Source organism: Schistosoma mansoni, chromosome 1 (genome assembly GCF_000237925.1).
Source record: "Schistosoma mansoni strain Puerto Rico chromosome 1, complete genome".
In the NCBI taxonomy this organism is placed as follows: domain Eukaryota; kingdom Metazoa; phylum Platyhelminthes; class Trematoda; order Strigeidida; family Schistosomatidae; genus Schistosoma; species Schistosoma mansoni.
In genome coordinates, this window is record NC_031495.1 from 10,892,484 (window position 1) to 10,915,364 (window position 22,881).

At 32.6% G+C, this 22,881-nt stretch overlaps 2 protein-coding genes across 2 annotated transcripts in view; one reads left to right on the plus strand and one right to left on the minus strand.

Annotated features, from left to right (window-relative positions):
- Positions 1-5,550, plus strand: part of Smp_079270 (crp-related) — a 20,505-nt gene extending 14,955 nt beyond the window's left edge. Inside the window, exon 3 of the mRNA XM_018793246.1 lies at positions 4,952-5,550. Within this exon, the coding sequence (XP_018647778.1) occupies positions 4,952-5,045 (94 nt within the window). The 3' untranslated portion in view covers positions 5,046-5,550. The remainder of the gene's footprint in view (positions 1-4,951) is intronic.
- Positions 5,551-14,304: 8,754 nt separating this feature from the next.
- Positions 14,305-22,881, minus strand: part of Smp_079260 (putative lim homeobox protein) — a gene marked incomplete at both ends in the record, with an annotated part of 34,188 nt that continues 25,611 nt past the window's right edge. Inside the window, 2 exons of the mRNA XM_018793247.1 lie at positions 14,305-14,369; positions 22,181-22,325. Of these exons, the coding sequence (XP_018647779.1) occupies positions 14,305-14,369; positions 22,181-22,325 (210 nt within the window). The remainder of the gene's footprint in view (positions 14,370-22,180; positions 22,326-22,881) is intronic.

The following is a 22,881-nucleotide window of genomic DNA, read 5'->3' on the forward strand; positions in this document are numbered from 1 at the left end:
CAGTGCTTCCAGGTTTTCCATGGTGGTCTAGCTTCAATTGACTCATGATTTCAATAATATATAAAAGACATCTCTTATTAGTTGATTGCTAATTATTCACATGTGTTATGAACGTTTTCTTTATTTTACTCCATAGATTCTACCAGATTTTCATTTTTTTTCCAACTCAGTACTCTCGATGAATATTTTCTATTTAGTTTACATTTAAAAATATTAGTTTGAATATTATTAGTTTTCAAATCTGTTTCACAAAATAAGAATAGTTAAATAAATTAAATCTCTACTTGAGAAAGTTTATGAGTGGTAGTTGATAAAGATGGGGAAACTAAAAATTAAGAATATGAATCATCTCTATTTCAACTTCACCCTAGAAGTCTTCGTCGATATGCACACTATTAAACTTTTGGTAGAGTTGGTGAGGGTTTTGATTTTCGAATCCGCTGAAATTCTTCCTTTGTATGCATACTGATGATGACCCTGTTTTATACCAATGATACAGCTACCTATCAACATCAGTTGATTGTCTCACACTAATCTTTTAGTCCCTAACCTGCCCAATCAGAACACGAGGAAAGTTAGTCCGATTTAGCTTATACATACTGTGACTGAAAAACAATTCTATCTACCGTATATATGACCATTATGCATCAATCGCAATTTGTACATAACTAGGTCATCTGTAGTACAAACTGAGTGACGGACCCATAAGTAATAAACTATAATTTACGAGTGGTAAAAGATTTATCAATAGTTAATAAGATAAATGAAAGCTTACTATTTATCTACCTACGTACTGACATTCTTCATCTGAATTTGTTATTGTGTATAGGGTTAGAAGCTCTATCATCTGAAAAGTCTAAATTATCCAGCTTTGTCCCAAGTGTTCACTGTATTCTGTGCTTCTCCCGATATGTGGAGGTCTCCATAGTCAAGTTAACAATGGAAATAAAAGGGAAGGATGACATTAGATAGCCTTGTCTGACACAAGTCATTACTTGGAATGCATTTGTGAACTGACCTCCATATAAAACTTTGAAGTCCAGTCGCTTGTAGGAGTTTTGTATGATGGTGACTATCATCTCAAGTATCCTATAGTGTCGAGGAAGATTCCATGAGGCTTTTCTATCCACGCTGTTGAATAGTTTTTCATAATCAAGAAAGTTGATATGTGACGACGAGTTCCATTCAATTGATTGTTTAACAATGATCCGTAGTGTCGCGATTCGGATAGTACATAGTCGATCCTAACGAAAGCCGGCTGGTCGACCTCGGGGTTGGGCATCTACTTAGTCCTTCATTGGGTTCGACAATCTTTTGAAAACTTTTCTTTGTACTGTTAGTAATAAGAGGTTTCTATAGTTCTCACACTTACCTCTATTTTTTGGTATTCTTATGAGGCATGCTTCTTATTAGTCTGTTGGTAATTGTTATCCCTCACAAATCTTTCTGACAAGAACGTGGAGTATCTTTGCAGTTGGTTTAATATATGACTTGAGTGCTTCAGCTAGTATACCGTCTGATCCTGCTAGTTTTATGTTCTTGATTCGTCTAATAACCTTGCTGATTTCTATTTTTAGCGGGGTATTGTCTGTAGAGAGATCTCTGTGTGCTGTTTCGATATCCGGTGCGTTCATTGGTACTAGTCTACGCAAGAGCTCCTCAAATTACCCTACTCCCCGTTTTGCTGCTCGCAGTCGTCAGTGATTGGTTCGCCTTTTGTGTTCCTGACTGATTGCTCTAGTCTACTATATCTCCCTACTAGTTTTTTATACACATCATATCTGAAGTTGTATTACTTTTCATAAAATTTTTATCAGACCGTGGTAATAATATTTTAAGTTAGCTTGATTGATGGATTTCTAAACTCTTTAATTAATGTTGTTATTGGGTAACGTCTTTAGATGTTTATAAACAAATGTGTTCACTGTCGGCTTTTGGTGTTACACAAAGAAATATTTACATCAGTGGTAATAACAAGTAGTTGTTCAAAAACAATCATATTCATTTTAATATCAACTATAGTGTGATAAGCATTGAACTGTGCATCATATATAGAATAAAGATTACTTGTCTTTATATACCAGAATTGCGTTTTGTAAACTACATTCATGAATTGTATATTAAAGCCCAAGATATTTCGACAATTTGTGAAATCATTATTGAATTTTGTAGTTTTGATAAGTCCAGAAATAATCTGCCGCGTCTAAAGATCAAAGGTCATCTTGTATGTATTTCGTCACGTTCTAAAACATTCAAGTTTAATGAGCATCTATCTAGTGTTTGAACGAAGAAATAATATATAATTCATGATATCCAATGAATTAAACGAAGTTAAACATTCTAACTATTGAATTACAGCTAAGTGATACATAATCGTAAGATAGCTTTCACGAAAAGCAAAGATGTTGATTTTAATTCTCAAAAAAGATAGCTTATGGGTGTACTGATCAAAAGTTCCAGATTACTGTAAAACTACTTTTGTATTTTCCTTAGTGAACGATAGGTGTTTAAAATATCGGAAATTATTGTGCACTGTTAGATCGTTGGAGGATCTGTTGACGTATATTTAAGTGAATTTCTTTGTTATATTTCATTTCTTAACACTTCAGAATTACACACTGATTTCGTTTCGTAATTTAACTGGAATTCAGCGCATTAGTTTTATCAATATTAAATCAAATTTCTTAGGTGATCTAGACATATTGCTTCACTAAAGATGGTCTACCCGACAGGATATCACTTATTACGTCTCTTCTCATCCTTCTTTTAAACGATGTGACTTTCAAAAATCCCATCTTACTAGCATCAGCAACAGATTTTTCGTTATAGTTTGTTATAACCACCTTTTCATAATTTGCCCATGACGAACTAGACGAACAAGAACGCGTCATTAGAATGACCTAGGTCTGTTTGATACCACATCAATTTAGATTAGAATACTAGAAAGATATACAGTTTACAAGGCAAGTCTCTACATATCATATAAATGTATGTTAATTCAACAGTCTGTATAAAGTCATTAAGATTATAATCAGCCTGCATAATAATATATCATATTTATCACCCAATGAGAATCAAGTGGATCCACTATACAGCACATAACTAACAGTAATCGATAGCTTGGAAAATTATAAACTTTTGCCTGTCCACCTTTTTCTAATGACAGCATTTGGATAAATAATAAAAATGTCCTTGATTAAATTGGAAAAATAGAAAATTTCGATTTTTACCTATCCAATTGTGATCATAATTCCTATCAAATTATAGCCACCCAAAAATGGTTAAGAATTAATTCTAAAGTTTGTTTTTAATACTAAATAATCTTGCTTTTGGTTAGAGGCGTTATGTCGTTAGTATAGTAAATAACAATCCTTCCTTTCAGAGGTGATAAGTTTATAAAGGATTGGGACAGGCTTTAGCGATTCTTAAAATGACCGACGCTTCCTAGCCCATTGTTAGCCAATTAGAAAACATTATAGTAAGAGATAGACAATGGCTAACAACGTAATCCAGGACTTGCCTTTCGTCCTATCTAGGACTCGTCAGATGGCTGTAGTCAGAAAAGTTATTTTAGGTGAATAGTTTATCTGAGAAAACGATAATATTTCAAAGGATATAAATATTTTTCATGGTTAATGAATTTACTCGAGTTTTCTATCAATCTTCGTGTCTAGAAGTTGAAAAAAACCGCAATATACGGATTCATCAATATAACTATATAACACGCGACATCTGGGACCCTTATAGAGACACAACTAGTTTATTAAACTTGCCCACATTACATTGAAGTTCTTATGTACAACGTGATGGTTATATCTTCATCTAGAAAGAGATCTATGTACGCAGTCGTTTCAAGCTGAATCATGTTCCTAATTTTTGTTATAAATTTGAAATAATGGATTGCTATAGCCTCAACTGTTCACAAATTTCTCGTCCAAACTTTTTCGAACCAGTTGTTTTTACTTTGTGGGAGATTTTGAATGAAGATTCACGTGACTGACTGTAGCGTGAGTTAATCTTATGTTCAAGGACTGAGCTGTTAACCGATTTGTATTCCCTTTCTAGATAGTCATGTAGGGTAAGGTTTATATATTCGTTTACCAAGTACACGCTTTGTGCGGCTGAAATAATCTGCTCCACGAGATTAAGTAAACTGGTAAATGTACATTGAGGTGGCCCAAAGCGGTAGTTTATCCTTGACACTTTCCTAAGTGAGTTTCTTTCTGGAGAAAATAATTCGTAGCTCTGTTGAATAAAGCATTTTTCTCATGGATCTAGGTAATTTGTTACTCAATACCTCCCTTGAATTCAATGGTCCAGAATAAAACGTATCGAAACTGTGGAAATATCTTCAAATTGATGTTTGGGTTTTAGATTACTACCAATATTCCTACCTTGGCGGGAAGTCATTCTCCAGGACTGTTCGTCGAACTGCATTTAGCATGTTTTTTGTTTGCACATATTTGCTCCTTGTATAATAACAAGTCGTACAGACTAATAATTAGATTAATGTAGGGGTCGTGGGTGAATACCGTTAAGGAGTCGTATACTAGAACGAAATATATCCAGTACTCTCTGGTCTTCCGTCATACCAATAATTGAGGTTGTTTAATGACAAATACCATCTACAAATTAATAGGTTGTTTTGTCCGCTGTGTATAGTATATGAATACTTTTGTTTGACCAGTTTCAGCTAATCGGAAAAAACATAGTCCTAGATTTTGCTCTTCATGACATTCGTTAATTACATTAAAATAAAACATCAAGAAAATCATATATATTATCAATAAATGTTTGGTTTATTTTGTACCACATACACTGATAGAAAGTTCACTATCAAAATGAAATGGGTAGGTGAATTTTTATTTAGAAATCTTTTATGAATTTCTAACTCATTACGTTGAAGTCGTTACTTTGTTGTCATTCTTCTTTTTCCCTTTTTAATTTTCAGTTTAAACAATTATAATCAAAGTGATCGAATTCTGTATTGTAAAAAGCATTATCAAGAAGAGGTTTTGGCTAAAAATACCCAAACTCCAATCTAATGTTCTAAAGTAAAAAGAAAAATGGGCAGATATACCTATCTATACTCTTTACCCTTCTTATTACAGCTAAAAATAATAATTGAATTATGATATAATTTTGGGAAGATCTTTATTATTATTATTATTATTATTATTATTATTATTATTATTACTAGTAGTAGTAGTAGTGAGTTGTAACCGATTGTATACCTAAATGTATATCTGTTAGATATATAACTTTTAGTCATTTATCTTAAAGTGGAAAATTTTCTCTTCTTTTTCTTTATGAGTGTGTAACTACTCCATTTTTTTCTGTTTCACTTTTTCATAAATGTAACCTTTTCCATCGATATTTTAGTTTCTTATGAATCTTTTGTTTTCTGCTCTTTTAAATCAAATTCTCTTTGATATTTCTTTATCACTAGTATAATCATCTCTTGACAAAAGTTTATCATTTCCCTGTTTTATATAATTGTTCATGGTTATGTAATTGCTTTTATTGAACAAAATAGAGTTTTCCACACAATGGGTTTGTTTTCATAGTATGAAAAATCTATCTAGAATAATTTATTTATTCATTTAAACACATAAATATTGGTACAAGGAAGCACCAGATACATATGCGCCGAGCAAATCTCCTTTGATCTGTGTGAGGGCTGTGATACTGCTCAGGTGCCCAGACTGAAGTAGGTGGTCTTCTTGGGGGGCCACACCCGGAGCCTTTGACCTAAAGGTCTGATCCACAAGGCAGTGGAGCATCGTGAGGAGATGCAGTCCCATGATAGCCGGTGACCAACGATTGATTCATACTCCATTTGTTCCCTCAGGATACTGGAGCTAGCCCATATGCACCATTGGTTTTGAATCAGGGTTTTCCAACTTCCCTAGGTGGACACTCCACATCCACACCAACCCGATTAAACGCCAGACATTTTCTTTCTGTCCTCTGAATTTCGCAAACAACACCCCCGCCACGAGAGGGCAGTGAGTAGGACTTCCCCGGCGGAGGCTATATACGCGTGGCCGTGTTAGAGCATTTCAAGAGAGAGAGCGGACTCTCCCCACTCTCGGCCGTACCAGGGCATTTAGGGGCCGTATATGTGTATGCGAGTAAGTGTTTATGAGAGAGGAGTTTAAATAAAGAAAATAATCGATCACTTATCCGCTAAGTTCAAACTTAGGACTTTTACATTGAATATAATATTTTAACTTACAAATTAGTTTTTTTATAAGAATTCCTACACTTTACATTATTTCACGCACAAGAAAAGTTTGGAAGCTGCATGTTATTCTGAGTTCCATAAAAATATTTTTAGATGAAGCTGGATTATTTTAAACGGTTAAGTTAAAGTATTGAACATCTATGTTGTTATTGTACCAATCACTGTTGAATAAGCCACCTTCTGTTTATGTAAAATCATTAAGGAAAACGAGTGAATATCTGTAAAAGTTGAATAAACAGATTGACTGAAATTGGACACCAAGTATATAGGAGGCATCCTATGTACAGGTTAAACATGAATCTCTGTGATTGACATGTAAATAATTTTACTTTTTTGACCGATAGCTTGGCTCCAGCTCTGAGAAAATAGTCAGAATTGAAATTATCAAAGATAAATATAAAGTCTACAAATGGACACTAGGATCTTGTCCATTCACTTTCAATCGCTGATTTTGTATATAGTAAGGATGTGAGTCATTTAATATGAAATGCGATGTATGAGTGTTATTGTTGCTAAAAATTCAGTGAACAAATACAGACCTTGACTACGATTAGTAATATATTGATCATTTTTTCAAACTGTCATACTAGGTGTAAATTTTAGTACCAATTGTCTGATTCTACTGTAAATGAACGAGATTGATACTAATGAAATACATATCCCACTTAAGTATAGATATATTCTGTCGACTTGAGGCGTTTAGAACAACCGTATATCAAAAATCGAATACGAATTATATTTAAGGTACATATATTCTAGACTTGCTTGTGTTAAATGATAGACAAGCAAATAAGAGATGCAGCGATTGTATAAAGTATCTGGCTTCGGTAAACCACTGATTCAGACCATAACAAGGTGACTCGGTCATGTAAGAACTACATACACTATCAGACACATGTATAAAGCATATTCAAGTCTACATGTGAATAACTAACAGGCTCAAATATATGTGACAGAGTAAAGATTGAAATAAATCATCTATCCAAAGGCTATGGTAAGTCATGCAGATGTGTGACAATACTAAGTACTGCAAAATCTTAGTAAATTAAGACTGTCGATGTATATGTTGATTGTGAATAGTCGGATATTGGTATTGTGATGTTAATTGAAAGTACCTGGCGCTGAATCCAACCATAATAGTGGAATAAATAACTGAACGTTCTTTGTCGTTGAAGTCGCGTCACAAGTAGTGTTCCTCTTATATCGGGATCGCGTTTTTTTAGTTTCATTAATACCGAATTAATGGTATCAATAGCACGAAAATAAATTTTTCTAATGTGTTTGTGTATAATCTTTATGGTTTTCTGTGTTTTTTTATGGTAAGGGACGACTAGTTTTTTCTTATCTCCATGACCATTTTATTCCCCATTTTTCATAGTCTTTTTCAAAAAATTTAGGGTAATTAGTTATTCTAGATGAAGACAAGATCGAATATAATTATATCTGTTGGTCTTCTATTTCCATAACTAGATGATTACTCCTGGTTATCAAATTTCTGACATCAGTTGCCTGGATTCCTCTGTTGGCTACCATCTGTCTTTGGTTTCATTATGCTTGTGACTTAGTAGCAATATCGAAGCAATCTGCAAAGGATGCACAAATGTCAGGAAAGAGACTGACCAATTGCATTTCGAAACACCAATGGGGAAATCCAAAAAACCAGTACAAATGTGTAGAACTTCACCCCATTGCAGAAGCCGCTGACTACCTAGACTCAGTAGTTAAGCGGATAATGCGATGGAGTTTGTAGTGAGTGATACTGGGTTCGAGTTCCGGAGTAAACATCAACTCGGTTGCATGTACATCTGTCTGACGAGTCCCAAATATGAGGAAATAAGCATCCTGGAATCCACTGCTAGCCATCATCCATCTCTGATTACATCAGTGACCTTTGTTAGGAGACCATGTCCCAACTTGCAATTCAGATATCACTCAGAATCTGTTCATTTTCGGAAAAAACTGACTTTGATATTGTTGTTTTGTCTTTGTCCGATCAAACAATTGAAAAATGTTCGTTCATGATCTAAAGATACGATCTCTTTGATCAAATTAATGATCTGTAATATATTGTTTACTTGTTCAATTAGTTCTAACACATTTTGTTTCAGCAAACATACCGTAACCAGATTTTTAGTGGATTGACCTATTACATGGTTATATTGGTTCTTAAGGAATCTATGAGTAAATTCTCTACAATCGGTGAAACTGGACGTCCATGATTATTACTTCTTCCTGCCTTTATAGGTTTCCTCGTAGAACAAATAATGTGGAACATAAACATAATTTCGAGCTCCTAATAACCTCGAGGTACTCTAACATGCAAATTAAATTTAGATCAGTGATAGATTCCAAACATTCACTTGTAATATTCAGTTCTCTCTTAGTAGATAGATTAGTAAATAAAGAGCAAACGTCGAAGATTGCCATAATTTTATTATCCTCCATATGATTTGCCTTGATCCTATCACTGAATTCAGTCCTGTGCTTTTACTGTGCTATCAAACAGTTTGAGGATCCTAGCTGGGTGTTTCATGATATATGTTGATGGGCTTGTAAAGCCTGCCTCTGACCTTAATCCTATGTTATTATTGTGGATCATTGCTAGCCTGCAGTCTACAAGGATTGCTACTTTTGGTCATGAACTGGATCAGAATAAAGGTCCTAGTTTCATTCCTATCGATTGTAAAAGCTTGATCGTCTGAGGTTTTAGTTTATTGAATGTAGCATGTCGTTCGGTTTCTGTAATTTCCTCGCTCTAGCCATCTTTGAGAGGTTCTTTAGCTTTTTTATCACAGTATGTTTCATTAACAATAACTATGACATTTCTTTTGTCCTAATACAATGGCGGTTGGTTCAACTTTATGAAAACGTCTTAAGGAGTATACTTCATTTTTAATTAAGTTAGAAATGTAACTGAAATTTTATTCCTTACATTATTCGGTTCTTCATTAAAAGGTACTTCAAATCAGGTTCAACTAAAGATATAACTTTGAAAGGAGACAAAAGTAGTTTATTATTATTAAGACAATTTGTGAACAAAGACATTTCATGGTCATTTAGACTTCTGCCTAAACAAATTTGCTGCCACTTTGTTAATACCATGATTATTAGAAGAGTCTCTAACCGAACGAAGTTTGTAGTTTGATGTGTTTTGGCATTTCCTACCAAACTTCCTTGCCGGTAATTGTTTTGATACGTATGGTAATACTTCTCTCTGTGCCATATGAAATCATTTATATTTAATTCTTAGTCATTTTGTTTAATTAAGGATAAAACACCAATATTATTACCAGTGAACGTAGTAACTCTAAATTCATTGTGGCTCTGCCTATATGTTTCAATACTTTGATTAAAAGAATGGGATTTCCAAGTGGTTTTACCATTGTAGGATAAACACGTTTACTTAAAAAAACACAGATAAAATACCCAGTGATAATAGCAGTTGTACAATTTCTTGATAGTTTAATTAGATCAACTTTATTCGTTCTGTACAAATGAGTTAATCTTGATACACTTAGTTTACTACTTATAACTAGGTAAAGAAATGACTTCAAAAAGTGATTTTTGTTAATATTAGCTGTGCCTACTGTTTCTTTGATTCAAGTTCGTTCTTGCTCTCTAGGGCACATATTGTTTTTAAAACGGTTTGGTGAGAAAAACAACTTATAAGGTTCAATACTCACAAATAATTTTTCATATATATATATATATACTTTATTTTTTATTTATTTAAGCACATAAATATTGGTACAAGGAAGCACCAGATAAACATGCGCCGCACAAATCTCCTTTGATCTGTGTGAGGGCTGTGATACTGCTCAGGTGCCCAGACTGAAGCAGGTGGTCTTCTTGGGGGGCCACACCCGGAGCCTTTGACCTAAAGGTCTGATCCACAAGGCAGTGGAGCATCGTGAGGAGATGCAGTCCCATGATAGCCGGTGACCAACGATTGATTCATACTCCATTTGTTCCCTCAGGATACTGGAGCTAGCTCATATGCACCATTGGTTTTGAATCAGGGTTTTCCAACTCCCCTAGGTGAACTTTCCGTGTCCACCAACCCGATTAAAGCGCCGAACATTCGCTTTTCGTCCTCTGAATTTTGTAAACAACAGTAATGGCACGAGAGGGCAGTGAGTAGGACTTCCCTGGGAGAGGCTATTTACGCGTGGCCATGTGAGAGGATTTCGAGAGGGAGAGCGGACTCTCCCCACTCTCGGCCGTAGCAGGGCATTTGGGGGCATATATTGACTACTATCATACGATTCACTATTCTTAAGTTATTCTCGCTTTATTAGTTACTGCCCCTAACACGCACAACCACTTTTGGCTTGATCTTGTATAATTATTATTTTTCATTTTATAGTATGATGATGTCTGGTCTACTTGTATATAAACCACGTATGTCTGAAGTATACGATTCATATAGGAAGAGGTTGGTATTCGTGTTCCGGACTGAATGGGCTGGGCGAATAGCTACTCTACAGAGTATTAATAAGGACTCAGAGTTGACTCAAAGTTGCAAGTGTTGTTTGACGAGTCATTGGTTTAGCATAGGGACAAGGTCATAGAAGTCGGTATTCTGATTGGCGATTTTCTTCACGTGATATTTGATGGGCCATAAGACATGACAGCGATTGGGTCAACAATTTAACAACAAATAGATTTCCATCAATCAGCGGGTTCAAAACTTTTGTAAAGTCAGGCTATTTCCAGAAGTAAAAGACAGGACTAGCTTTTTGTCTTATTCGGGACTCGTATTGTGGGTTTACATTCGTCTAGATGTTGTTGTTTCCACTTTAACTCGGATTCAGTACTTTTCTTTTCAAACCGTAACGCTCTATCTGCTGAGCTACTGACTGTGAATATGTGTCATTATGTTCAAAGGGGTTGTGAAGTTACATGTGTAAGAGACTGATACATTCTCTGTTCTTAATACCAAAAATAGGGAAATCCAAACCCTTACATGCATGGATTCAAAATCCGTTGTCAATTAAACTGATCCAACTTCTTCGGCTAGCTCATGATATCATAGTTCGTAAGTGATAAAAGAGTTGGTAGGAGAATCCTGGTCAGCTGCCTATGCTACTACACGACAGTCTATAGGTGTAAGTAAGTAATTGATGTTAGTTAACAAGAGCCAAAAGTGGCTTAGATTATCAATATAAAGTATGCCAGTTTGATCAGTTGATAAACAATAATTGCCTGATAATAATAATCATTCACTTATTGTATTCAAATTTTCATACGTGTATTGGATTTCATCGGGACCGTGAACATAATTAAGACTCTTGTCAATTGAGGATGTACCTCCGGTGGTCATACATGTCTGTTAATCTTCTGAATAAAAGATATGCATACTCTAAATAAATGGCGACAAACCAGGTTTAATAGGTAAAAGTTGCTCAAAAAAATAATATTATAACCATAATACCCCAAGTACCTGTTAATTCGATTTGTTTTGTAGGTTTGATTTTAAATTAGCCTTCTTCATTCTTATTAAAAGTTGTGCCTAATCACTGTCAAGTAAACTTCAAATTGAAATCAAAAATGTTTGCTAATTTTTTTTCAAATTATTTCTTAATTAACATTATTGTTTACAATGGAAATGAAATCAAATTAAGTTTGTAAAATTTAGTTAAAACCGACGTATATTTATGTATTTCTTTATAACCCCTTACTGTAATTTATTGAAGTTATTAACTTGACTTAATGAAATTAAAGTGAAGATTCCTTTCTTTTAAAACTATCGCTACATCTATAAAATATTTTTTAATGAAACATATCCTTACTTATTTACGCCTGTTACTCCCAATGGAGCATAGGCCGCCGACCAGCATTCTCCAATCTACTCTGTCCTGGGCCTTCCTTTCTAGTTCTACCCAATTGTTGTTCATTCTTCTCATGTCTGTCTCCATTTGTCGGTGTAATGTGCTCTTTGATCTTCCTCTTTTCCTTTGGCCTTGAGGATTCCATGTGAGGGCTTGCATATAACTAACTCTAATTTCTGAAGTGTTTTTCTTAAATCATACTATTCAATATTAGCATATCGCTTTATAATGAGGTATAAGTTGAGATACTGCATTTGATTCAGTACATATTCCAAAAATGTTCATAAAGTATGAAATTTACATTAACAGGGTCGGAATTATGAGTCACGTCTTCATTGTTAAAGTTGTGCATTATATTCAGGACTTCTAGTCTTTTTCCCGTCCCCATTTAGTTAGTGAGTCCTGTATATTAGAGTTTAGTTTTTCCTAGACATTACATTCCAAACCTTAACTTCGACTATATTTATGTTTTTCTTTTTAAATTTTTAAGTGCCCTACGCTAACATGTTTGTAGTGAGTAGTTGCGGATAACTTTGGATACTGCAATATACATCACTTGCCTATTGAACGAACGAAAAATTATCCGGAAGTCCTAGATGTATTGTGTATACATTACTTGAACACTAAAAACATAACGAATAACCACAGCCAATGAACAGGTAACATTTTATTTTGCTATGGAATAATAATTCTCCAAACTTTTTTTCTGGAGAATTACTATCCAATGTTTATGAATGTAGTATTCACTTAAACGTAAACATGTTACAGCTAAACCAAAACTGTTCTCTATAGGTCTACTTATATTTAGCTTATTCTTTAGAAATTCAGATCCATACAACAGGTTTTATTTGACCTTTGAAATGATTCAGAACATTGTGTCATTCTGAAAACTTGGTATTCAATCAAGCTAGTGATCAAAATCCCAAATTCATCATTATCATATGGTTTCAGAAGACTTTAGAAATTTAATGTCAAAGTTAATTGAGCTAGTCAAGTATGATTCCTATAGATATTGGTTCGTATATATGTATATATAATTAGCTACATGTTCACTATACGTACTTCATTGTTTCAAAAATAACTTCAGTATGTTATTAAATTCTGATCATTTATTTATAATGTTGTCCTTCATTAAATCTAGTGATCTGGTGACAATTCAGAGGAATTTTACAACTGTTACTCTTCAAATATTCTAACATCTGGTAATCGGAATAAATTTATGGTTACATACCAAGGATACTTGTGAGCAGTTTTAGAAATATCCTGCAAAATAAAGAGGATGACAATTATAACATTTTCATAGTTGACAGCGTGATTCAACTGAAGCTAGACCACCAGGGAAAACCTGGAAGCACTTTACGGCCGTTTCGTCCCATTGTGGGACTCCTCAGCGGTGTGCATCCACGACCTCGCCTCGCGAGATTCGGACTCAGGACCTACCAGTCTCGCGCCCGAGCACTTAACTGATAGACCACTGAGGAGTCCCACAATAGAACGAAACGGCCGTTCTGTGCTTTCAGGTTTTCCCTGATGGTCTAGCTTCAATGGACTCACGCTTTTAACTATGAAAATACTAAATCTCCACAAAAACCCCTTCTGATAATTATAACATTGTAAATCCATTCACCCAAACGGGAATAATCATTTATTGTAATTTAAATTTATTACTTATTAATCTATTCAGTAGACAATTACATTAACATCAAATTTTCCAAGCCTACATTTATATTAGGTAAGGCTAACGGTCAACATAATAATATTGTATCTATTTAGTTTAGTACTATGTAATTTTCTCACACATTTTCTAAATACGACCTACATTTGTTTCTATAATCATCAGTTTGTTATGATTAATGTCTGGTGTAAAATGATTAGATGAATTTATAAACAATAATATTTTTTCGTTTTAAAACAGTCCTCAGACTATAAAAATAGATTGAATTTTGATGTTTTACAGCTTTATCTGAGATGGGTTTTTTTATGTATGATTGAATGAAGAATGGAAACTACATTTCAGTAATATAAAATATACCGATTCCTTACTTTATTCCTCATGAATATATATACATATATATGCTACATGTGCTACAATATAAATCTGTTACACTCAACTAAATCTTTTTTTTACATTTACTATTTACCCGTTTACTTACCTACCTATGCATCTATAATCTGGTCAACACCAGCTGGATCCAACTGTTGTTATTAATGTTGTTCGTGTTGTTATTAAACATCAGTTGTTGAATAATTCTCTTCTTCTTCTTCTTTTTTTCCATGATTTGTATATAACTCTATATTGTTTTTCTTAATAATAAAGTTAATTATTTACTAATATCAATATGTCCTACTTATAACCCGAATATCAGTAGGATAGAAATGTAAATCTGACTGAATACATGTATACAACATTAATTATCAATAGTTGTACCCTTTTTTTAAAAAAATTCTCTTCCATTGTATACAAATAGATTTCTTATATACATGTCTCTATTATACAAAATGTAAATTAAGTTATATATATACTTGTATATTCATTGGAAATGTTCTAAAACTGTTACAATTTCATAATATTCAAATACATTAAGAGTTTACTTCTGTTTTTATATTCATTTGTACTTCTTTACAAACAGAAAAAAGAATTGTAAGCAAAGATGGATAGTGGCTAGCAGTGGAATCCAGGACACGCGTTTCGTCCTATTTGAACTCGCGTCCTGGATTCCACGGCTAACCATTATCCATCTTTGCTTACAATGCTTGTGAATTTAGGCTATATCGAGGCAATAAGAGACTGACCAGTTGCAGTCCTAAACATCAATGGGAAGATTCAAACAAGTAATACTAAGTGAATAGAAAAAAGAATGTACAGTTTAGTAAAAATTAATTTAGGCATCAAACAATAATAAATTGTTGGGAAAGAGTTTGTAATAGTTTATAATAATACAATGTCTTGAATATATATTCTCAAATTTCCCAAAGCTGTACATTTTAGAGTTTTTGTCTTCATGAATAAAGATTGATTGAGAACTTTCTGAATACTTTTTTCAGGTTTTGTTCTGGATGAATTTTTTCGTAAACTTAATCTTCTTTTGGGTTGTGCCTGAAATAAATTCTCCTACTAAACCGTTGTATTTTGACCTTTTGATGTTACGTTTCTAACCATAGGTGTTTTAGCAAACTTATTTCTGAACTTACTGAACAATCCACTCAAGTAAATAAAAGTTATAACTCTTTCATATATATGATTCCATTGATAAATTTGAACGAGGCAAAAATAAAAAGATTCACTTGCAAATATTTTGAGAGTGTGCGCTCGTGAAACGTTTAATGAAAACGAAAATATACATAAAAAGGAATTTTACGGATATGAAAAATAAATATAATCTGTCAATCATAAACTTGAACGAGATGGAAACTAAAATGAGTTCTTTAGATATAGGAATTCACCATTCGATTAACAATACTGAAATGGAGAACCAATCAGAAGTAATCGAATGAGGTCAATCGATAGCAATCAGAAAGTGACCTAATGGGCAAGCGGATTTCATTGTCTAAGAAATGTATCAATTTCCTAAGGATTAGTATTTGTACATTTTATTCGGTAGCTCAATATAATTTCTCGCTCAAGTAGTCAGATGGTGGGGGGTGTTTGCACATAGCACACGGTGTATCAGTATCAGCTTTGGAGCACCACCCGTCACAACAAATACCAGTAATACTGATGCATAAGTTCGGTTCAATCACCATCATCACCAATTCACTGATGTTTGTTTATTATTCACAAGCATACTAATAAAAAAACTGTAAATACAATTCACTGACAATATGAATTACTTTTTCTGACTAACGACAAATATCATGTTTCACCAGTCTTTTAGTGCTAATCGAATTCTATCAATTACTTTGCAGTACTTCTCACTTTGGTGTTCTTTACTCGGATAGAGCAATTTTGGTGTTTTTTTAAGAAGTCCATCTGGATTTTTCCTAATTGCGGATTGAATGTCAAATGCTTACAACCAATAAGTCTCGACAATTTACTTAGTGATCTTCATCTTTTAGTTATTTTTTTATTTTTAACAATCATTCTCTCTAAAGAAAATGAAAGATTTACTCCATATTTAGTACTTAAGACAGACGGCGACTCAACTCACCTAGTAACAGCTTTGAGAATAAAGTGATGCCTAGATAAAATTTAGTAATGCTATACTTTTCCGGTAAGGACTTTTGATAGAGCAGCGCTACATGTCAAATAAGGTATTTCCCTAAATATTCATCTATCTTCGCACATAAGGAGACGTTTTCCTAAAATAGTCTACTCATTTGGGATGATTTTCATTAGCTTCTTTATATTTCTTCCAATCATCCCTTTTATTTACCCAAATGTGATTACTTCGGCTATCGTAATTTAAACAGTTGTCTATGTCAAACCATTTGTAATTACCAGTAGCTAGAACTCAAGTATATAAGTTAAGTAGAGAATATACCATGATGTGAATTGTCAAACATTTCAACTTTTCTAAAATGTTACGTTCTTATTTTCAAAATGCTCATATTTTGACGTACCTATATCATGTAATTTATTCTAAATAATTCGAAGACTAAACTACTTGGCTTATGTGATCTAAATTGTACTTGTTTTGTTCCCTTTGTCCCATCTATATAGAATCTTCATGGTTAAATAGATCAACATTATGTTGGAAGATGAAATTCCACTTTTTGAGTAATAATTTTCATGTTAACCTTCACCTAATAAACGAAGAAAATATGGGATGATATTCAATAATTTGCTTGTTTCCATAGTTTCGGATATACATCTATGCTCTGGAGTAGATTTTAAAGATAATGAACTGAGTAACATACTCTTTTAATAATGTTTCGTATAATATGGACATAAAACAATAGGTGCTGTAAGTCGGCATAGACTATTAACAATGTCTATGTTATTTCTACCAAAATCCATCTACCTCTGTACATAAAATGTGCCAAGATCGGATAATTTTCAGACTGTGTATCAGTTAGTTTATCTCTCCATGAACTATTTTCCAAGGTCAAGGAACCGCACTCTTGGTTGTGATGCATATTCCTACGAGTGACAGTTAAGTATCTGTAAATACTGAAGAATCATATTTTACTGATGATCTAGTAAAAGAATCTTACAAAGATGTCCGACTTGCCTTCATCGTTGATTATGATTTTCATTTCTCAACCTTCTTCACCGACCACCTCACCCCCGGTAATACACAGGCTTTTTACATAGTTCCCTATTTTTTGAAAACTGAAAATGCAAACGCATGTGTCACAAAATCATTATAAGTTGCGATTCTAAATTTTCTGACCCAACTATATAATATTTACAGTGAAAGAAATACCACTAGAAACCTCATACTCAGGAAAACATTTTCATTACTACATTCAATGTTGACCGTAGACTTATACTGTCGTGAACAAAACACTAGTCGGGGACAATCGAATGTATTCAGACACAAATTACAGACTGCCCCACTAAATTCTGATAACTATACAGCAAACAGTTAATTCGCAAAATAACAACCGATTGTCTCAATCTTCACTGTTCCTTCTGTAAATATCAATCCATCTTCTCTAATTTCATTGTTTGTGCATTTTCTTACCATATACTACTTATATGGATATAAGTAGACCACACTACAATACTACTGGGATTACTATAGGTCATCGTTAGAAAAAAGATATTTACTTCACTAATTAATGACATTTTATTTGGATCTTTAAGTAATACTAACCGATGATTTCACTTATCAGATCAATTATATCGTTGGAAAAGACGTGTCAAAAAATGTTTGTATTAATGACAGAGGACATAAATATTTAGAAAGAAATATTTTATCCTCATCAGAATAAAATTTAGTAATGAAGACAATCAATTCATGAACGAATAAATAGTTTTAAGCAGAGAAAAAAACAGGATCGCCGTATTCTAGCTCTAGACATTATAAAATATCATGCAGATTTAACGTAAACGTTTTGGTAAAGCATTTGTAAAAGAGTCTGATTGAGTTAGTTCTGTAAATCAACCTCTAAGAGTTCCATGTTATGTTATATTAATAATTTCTTGTGAAAAATGATCATCGTTTCGGTGAATGAAGTAACTAGAATAAGATTCTATAGAAATAGTTTTATCTCAAACTGGATTGTTTTATTGAGTCACACGTGGTTATCCCCTTTTTCTCAAGAATACATAGCTAATACTTACTCTTAGATGTAAATCCGATGTCAGAAACACTGGTGGTTTAGTAAAAGAGATAACTAAACACCCTCTGAATTCATGTTTCGAACAATCTGTACAATAAACTTATAAACACATAGGTGCAATTCAACAAAGCAAGGATAATAGATCACCATCACGGAACATCGACCACAGTTGTTTAATTTAGGATTAAGTACTTACATAGGGTTGTAGGGCTAGGGAAATGTCACTAAACCCTAACCAAATTATACGTTAGGCAGGTCACTGAATACCAGACCATTTATTGAGTCTTGTCTAGGTCAAGGACAACCGACGCGCACCAACTAATTGTACGCCATGCACTGGCCCATGCAGCAGTGGTTGCCCTTTGTTCCTCCAACCTATTATTACAAATATATCTCTTAAAAAACGTCACATTTATTCGATAAGGTAACCAGAGTAGCCACAATACCTGGATACTACAAATGGGTCGTCCAATTTAAGTGTTAACTGAGAAGTTTGACTTCGATGAAAACTAGGAGGTCACACCATTCCCATCTAACTAGAGTAGCCAGCACCCGTCAACACAGATCACTTACTTTGGTGATCTATAGGGTTTGAGATCCCATAAATTCGACAAATTAGGTATATGAAATTTTGACGGTTTTGAACATTATTCGTAAGCGATCTTGAATTCACTTTACAGGAAGGTAGTGTAAGTGTTCCATATAGTAGAAAAGGCAGTTACATAGTGTACTTTTTTAACAACAGTTTTAAAGCATATGATTAAATCATTTGATTCACAAAAGTGAGTTAGTAACCACTATGTTTTGTTTTTTGAATCAGATGCAACGACTAACTGTGTGGAAGTTGTTTGTCGTAGACTAAATGTGCTCATGTTGTAGCTAGTGTTATATATATATAGAGAGAGATGAAAGGGATCAACGTCCTACTTGCAATTTATTCCAAGAGTTCACTTGATCAGACATGTTTCACCGTGTTGGGATGACGCTGCATTTTTCTCGCAAGTGACATGACAAGCTCAGGGGTCATCAAGAAGCATTTCAACCAATCAGCGATTAATTAGAAGTTATATGAAGTTATGTTACTAAAATAACGAAAATGGAAAAGTCACATGTGGAGATCCTGATTGGCTGATTTATACACTGCTACTATGTTTAGCAGTATTCTAGAACTTTCAGTAAAAACTCAAGGACTCTTACATTACTATAAAATCCCTATATTTTCTGTACATAAATGAACCCTGTAATAAAGTGCTTCCCGCACACTTTGTGCCTTTTCTCTGGTCTTCAAGTCGCTGAGTAGTGCTAGCCCTGGGGTTATCCGAATAGCTTAGGATCTGAATATAGCGTTCAACTTACAAGACGTATCACACCGAATAAATAAAAGTTTATAACTGATTATAATTAATAAACTACCGAGAGGATGTTAAACCCAAATGATCGTTGGTGAATTTATATCATCACTATCTGGTTTCTGTTTACTTCCTAGAAGAATTCCCATCCATTAGTTATAAATTAAGAAGTGTACAACGATCGGCTTAAATTCCATCAGAAAATTACTTTAGTCATAGAAAAATTATGATTCCCTTACCCTCATAAAACTCTGTATTTTTTTTAATTATTTAGGCCTTTAAATAAACTAATTTGGGGGGATAAGCAATATTATTTTAGTCCTCGATAATATACATATGCCTGTATAAATAGATGGATGTACCAGCTTATACATTTATTTCTCTTATCAGCTTAAATATTAACTACTTGAAACTATTTATCGTTAAATCGCACATAGACACATATTTGCTTGTTATATTCATTCATTCATTTCCTTCGTGGTATACTTGTTGATCACATATATAATTTAAGCTATTTTGTCAAAACAATGTTTTACTTTCTGAGAATGATACATCATCGAAAATTATGATAATACCATTTGTCCGGTAGATCGATATACGAAGTGTGGAATTAATCTCGAAGATATCATCCCTATCATAATCAGAGAATGAAACGTAAAGATTTCCGTTAAATAAGTCATTTATCAATCGAACGTCCTAGCTGAAATCTAAATAGAGACTTGAACTTGAATTTATCGCCAACTTACAACAATTTCAAAAAGTTAACCATTATTAATGTATAATTGGTTGTTGATATGAGATTTAACATTTAAAAAATTGCAATCATAAGCAAATATGGATAGTGGCTAGTAATGAAATCCAGGACGCTCGTTTCGTCCTATTTGGTACCCAACAACTAGATGTACCTACATCTCAGAGTTGATGTTCACTCCAGGATTCGAACCCAGCACCGTTCTCTTCAAATGTCATCGCATTATCCAATAAGATACTGATCAATTAAAGTTCCAATAAATAATACTAAATAAATTTAAAAATCTGTAATTATTTAATCATTTATTATTTTTAAAAAAAATTTGATTTATCTATACAATATAAATACAATATTCATTTAAAAATTAAAAAATAACCAACAAAATTCAATATTCAATTACAATTAAATAATTAATAAATAACACCATTGAATCATTGATTATCTACTTAACTTTTAATTGTTAATAAGCCTTTATCATTCTCTTTGATTGTTTTTTTGTTTTTTCCTTTGAAAAATAATATTTTAATTAAATAAATAATTTGAATAAAATAATCTTGAAATAATAATAATAATAAAATCAATAATTATTGATTAAATTGAATATTGATTAAATTGATTAATTATTATTGTATAAGTAATATGTTTGTTTATTAATTTATTATTTATAATTTAGGCACATAGTTATACACATATAAGAATGAAAAAAATAATATTTATCATACAATAATAAATACAGTAACTAAAACATTGAAGAGTTTTTTTTAAAAAAAAAAGAAAAACAGCATAGAAACAAATTTGAAATCAAATAATTGATCCTTATGTATAATTTCTTTTCTATTAATAAACAGGATTATTATTATTATTACCATTATTATTATTATTATTAGTAGTAGTAGTAGTAGTAGCAGTAGTAGTAGTAGGAGGAGGAGGAGGAGGAAGAGGAAGAGGAGGAGGAGGAGGAGTATGATTATTGTTCATTAATTTCGATAATTTTATTTATTAACTTCAAAAGGGGGTATATTCTTAATGAATTCTAGTTAATGTGAAACAATTTACTGGATGACATTTATTTGATAAAACAAGATTATTTAATTTATCTGTATAATTAATCATATTTGTAGTTAGTTGATGTTCATTTTCAAGATAGATTTTATTTGTATGTAATAAATTATAATTATTATTCTTACTGTTATTACTATTACTATCATTATTATTATTATTATTTTGGGATATTAACATATTATCTGTATTATAGGCAGAATTTAATGTGAATGAATTAATTGAAGTGATACATGAAGTCAAATTGATTGATGGTTGTTGCATTTGTTGTTCATGTTCACTATGTGAAGTTAACTTGTGCAGTTCATTTGTTAAATGATGATCATGATAATGGGAACAGTTAAGATTATCTTCAAAATCAATTAAATTAGAATTTTCACATTGTTTTGCTTGTATGTTCTGATTTGTTTGACAATCATTTTTATTTAAAACACCCATTATTTGGTTATGTTCTAGTTCATTGTCAATATCATTCATGTCATTCACTCTTTCTTCATCATCATCATCCACATTATCATCATCATCATCATCATCATATCATTCATGTCATTCACTCTTTCTTCATCATCATCATCCACATTATCATCATCATCATCATCATCTTGTATTAGATCGTTTTTCTGTGGTGATGTTGAAGATGGTGTTGTTTGACTTATAGTAAAATCATCTGGATTGATTTGACTAGATTGACTATCACATTCTGAAATGGAATTACCTATCATTTCTGAAGAACCACAGTTAGAAGATGTAATTAAACCACTTGTTAAACTATTATTAATATGATTATTTACAGACGTTGAAGTATTTTCTTGACGGACTAAATTACGTCGATATTTTGCTCGAGCATTTTGAAACCAAACCTAAATTCGATTTTTAAAAAAAGAGATTTGAATCCGTTTGTTTATTATAATATTTATATAACATATGGATTCTTAAATAATTATATAAAACATCCAAGCCTTATCATTAGTTAATTTGTTAAGATTTTTCTATCTATTTTCTTGTGGAGATTGATTCAGTCGACAAATTAATTATGTAGGAAAGATATAAAAAGAGTATTTTATTATAGAATCAGTTGATTCTAATTTAGTCCATATATTTATTTGAATAATTTAACAATAATTCACCTAGTATTGTTTGTTTGAACCTTCCCATTGATGTTTAGGACTGCAACTGGTCAGTCTCTTATTGGCATATGTGCATATTGTGCGTATCGTCTTGATATTGCCTTAGTTCACAATCATTATAAGCAAAGATGGATAGTGGCTAGCATTGAAGAAAAATGTGAATCGCGATTCTGAGGGTTTGGTATTTTTTTATTTTATATAAATAAAAAAAAAATATAAGAAATGGAGAAGGGAGTATAGAAAAAAGTGAGAATAAGAAAATGAAGGAAGAATTGAGGGATGGTAGTGA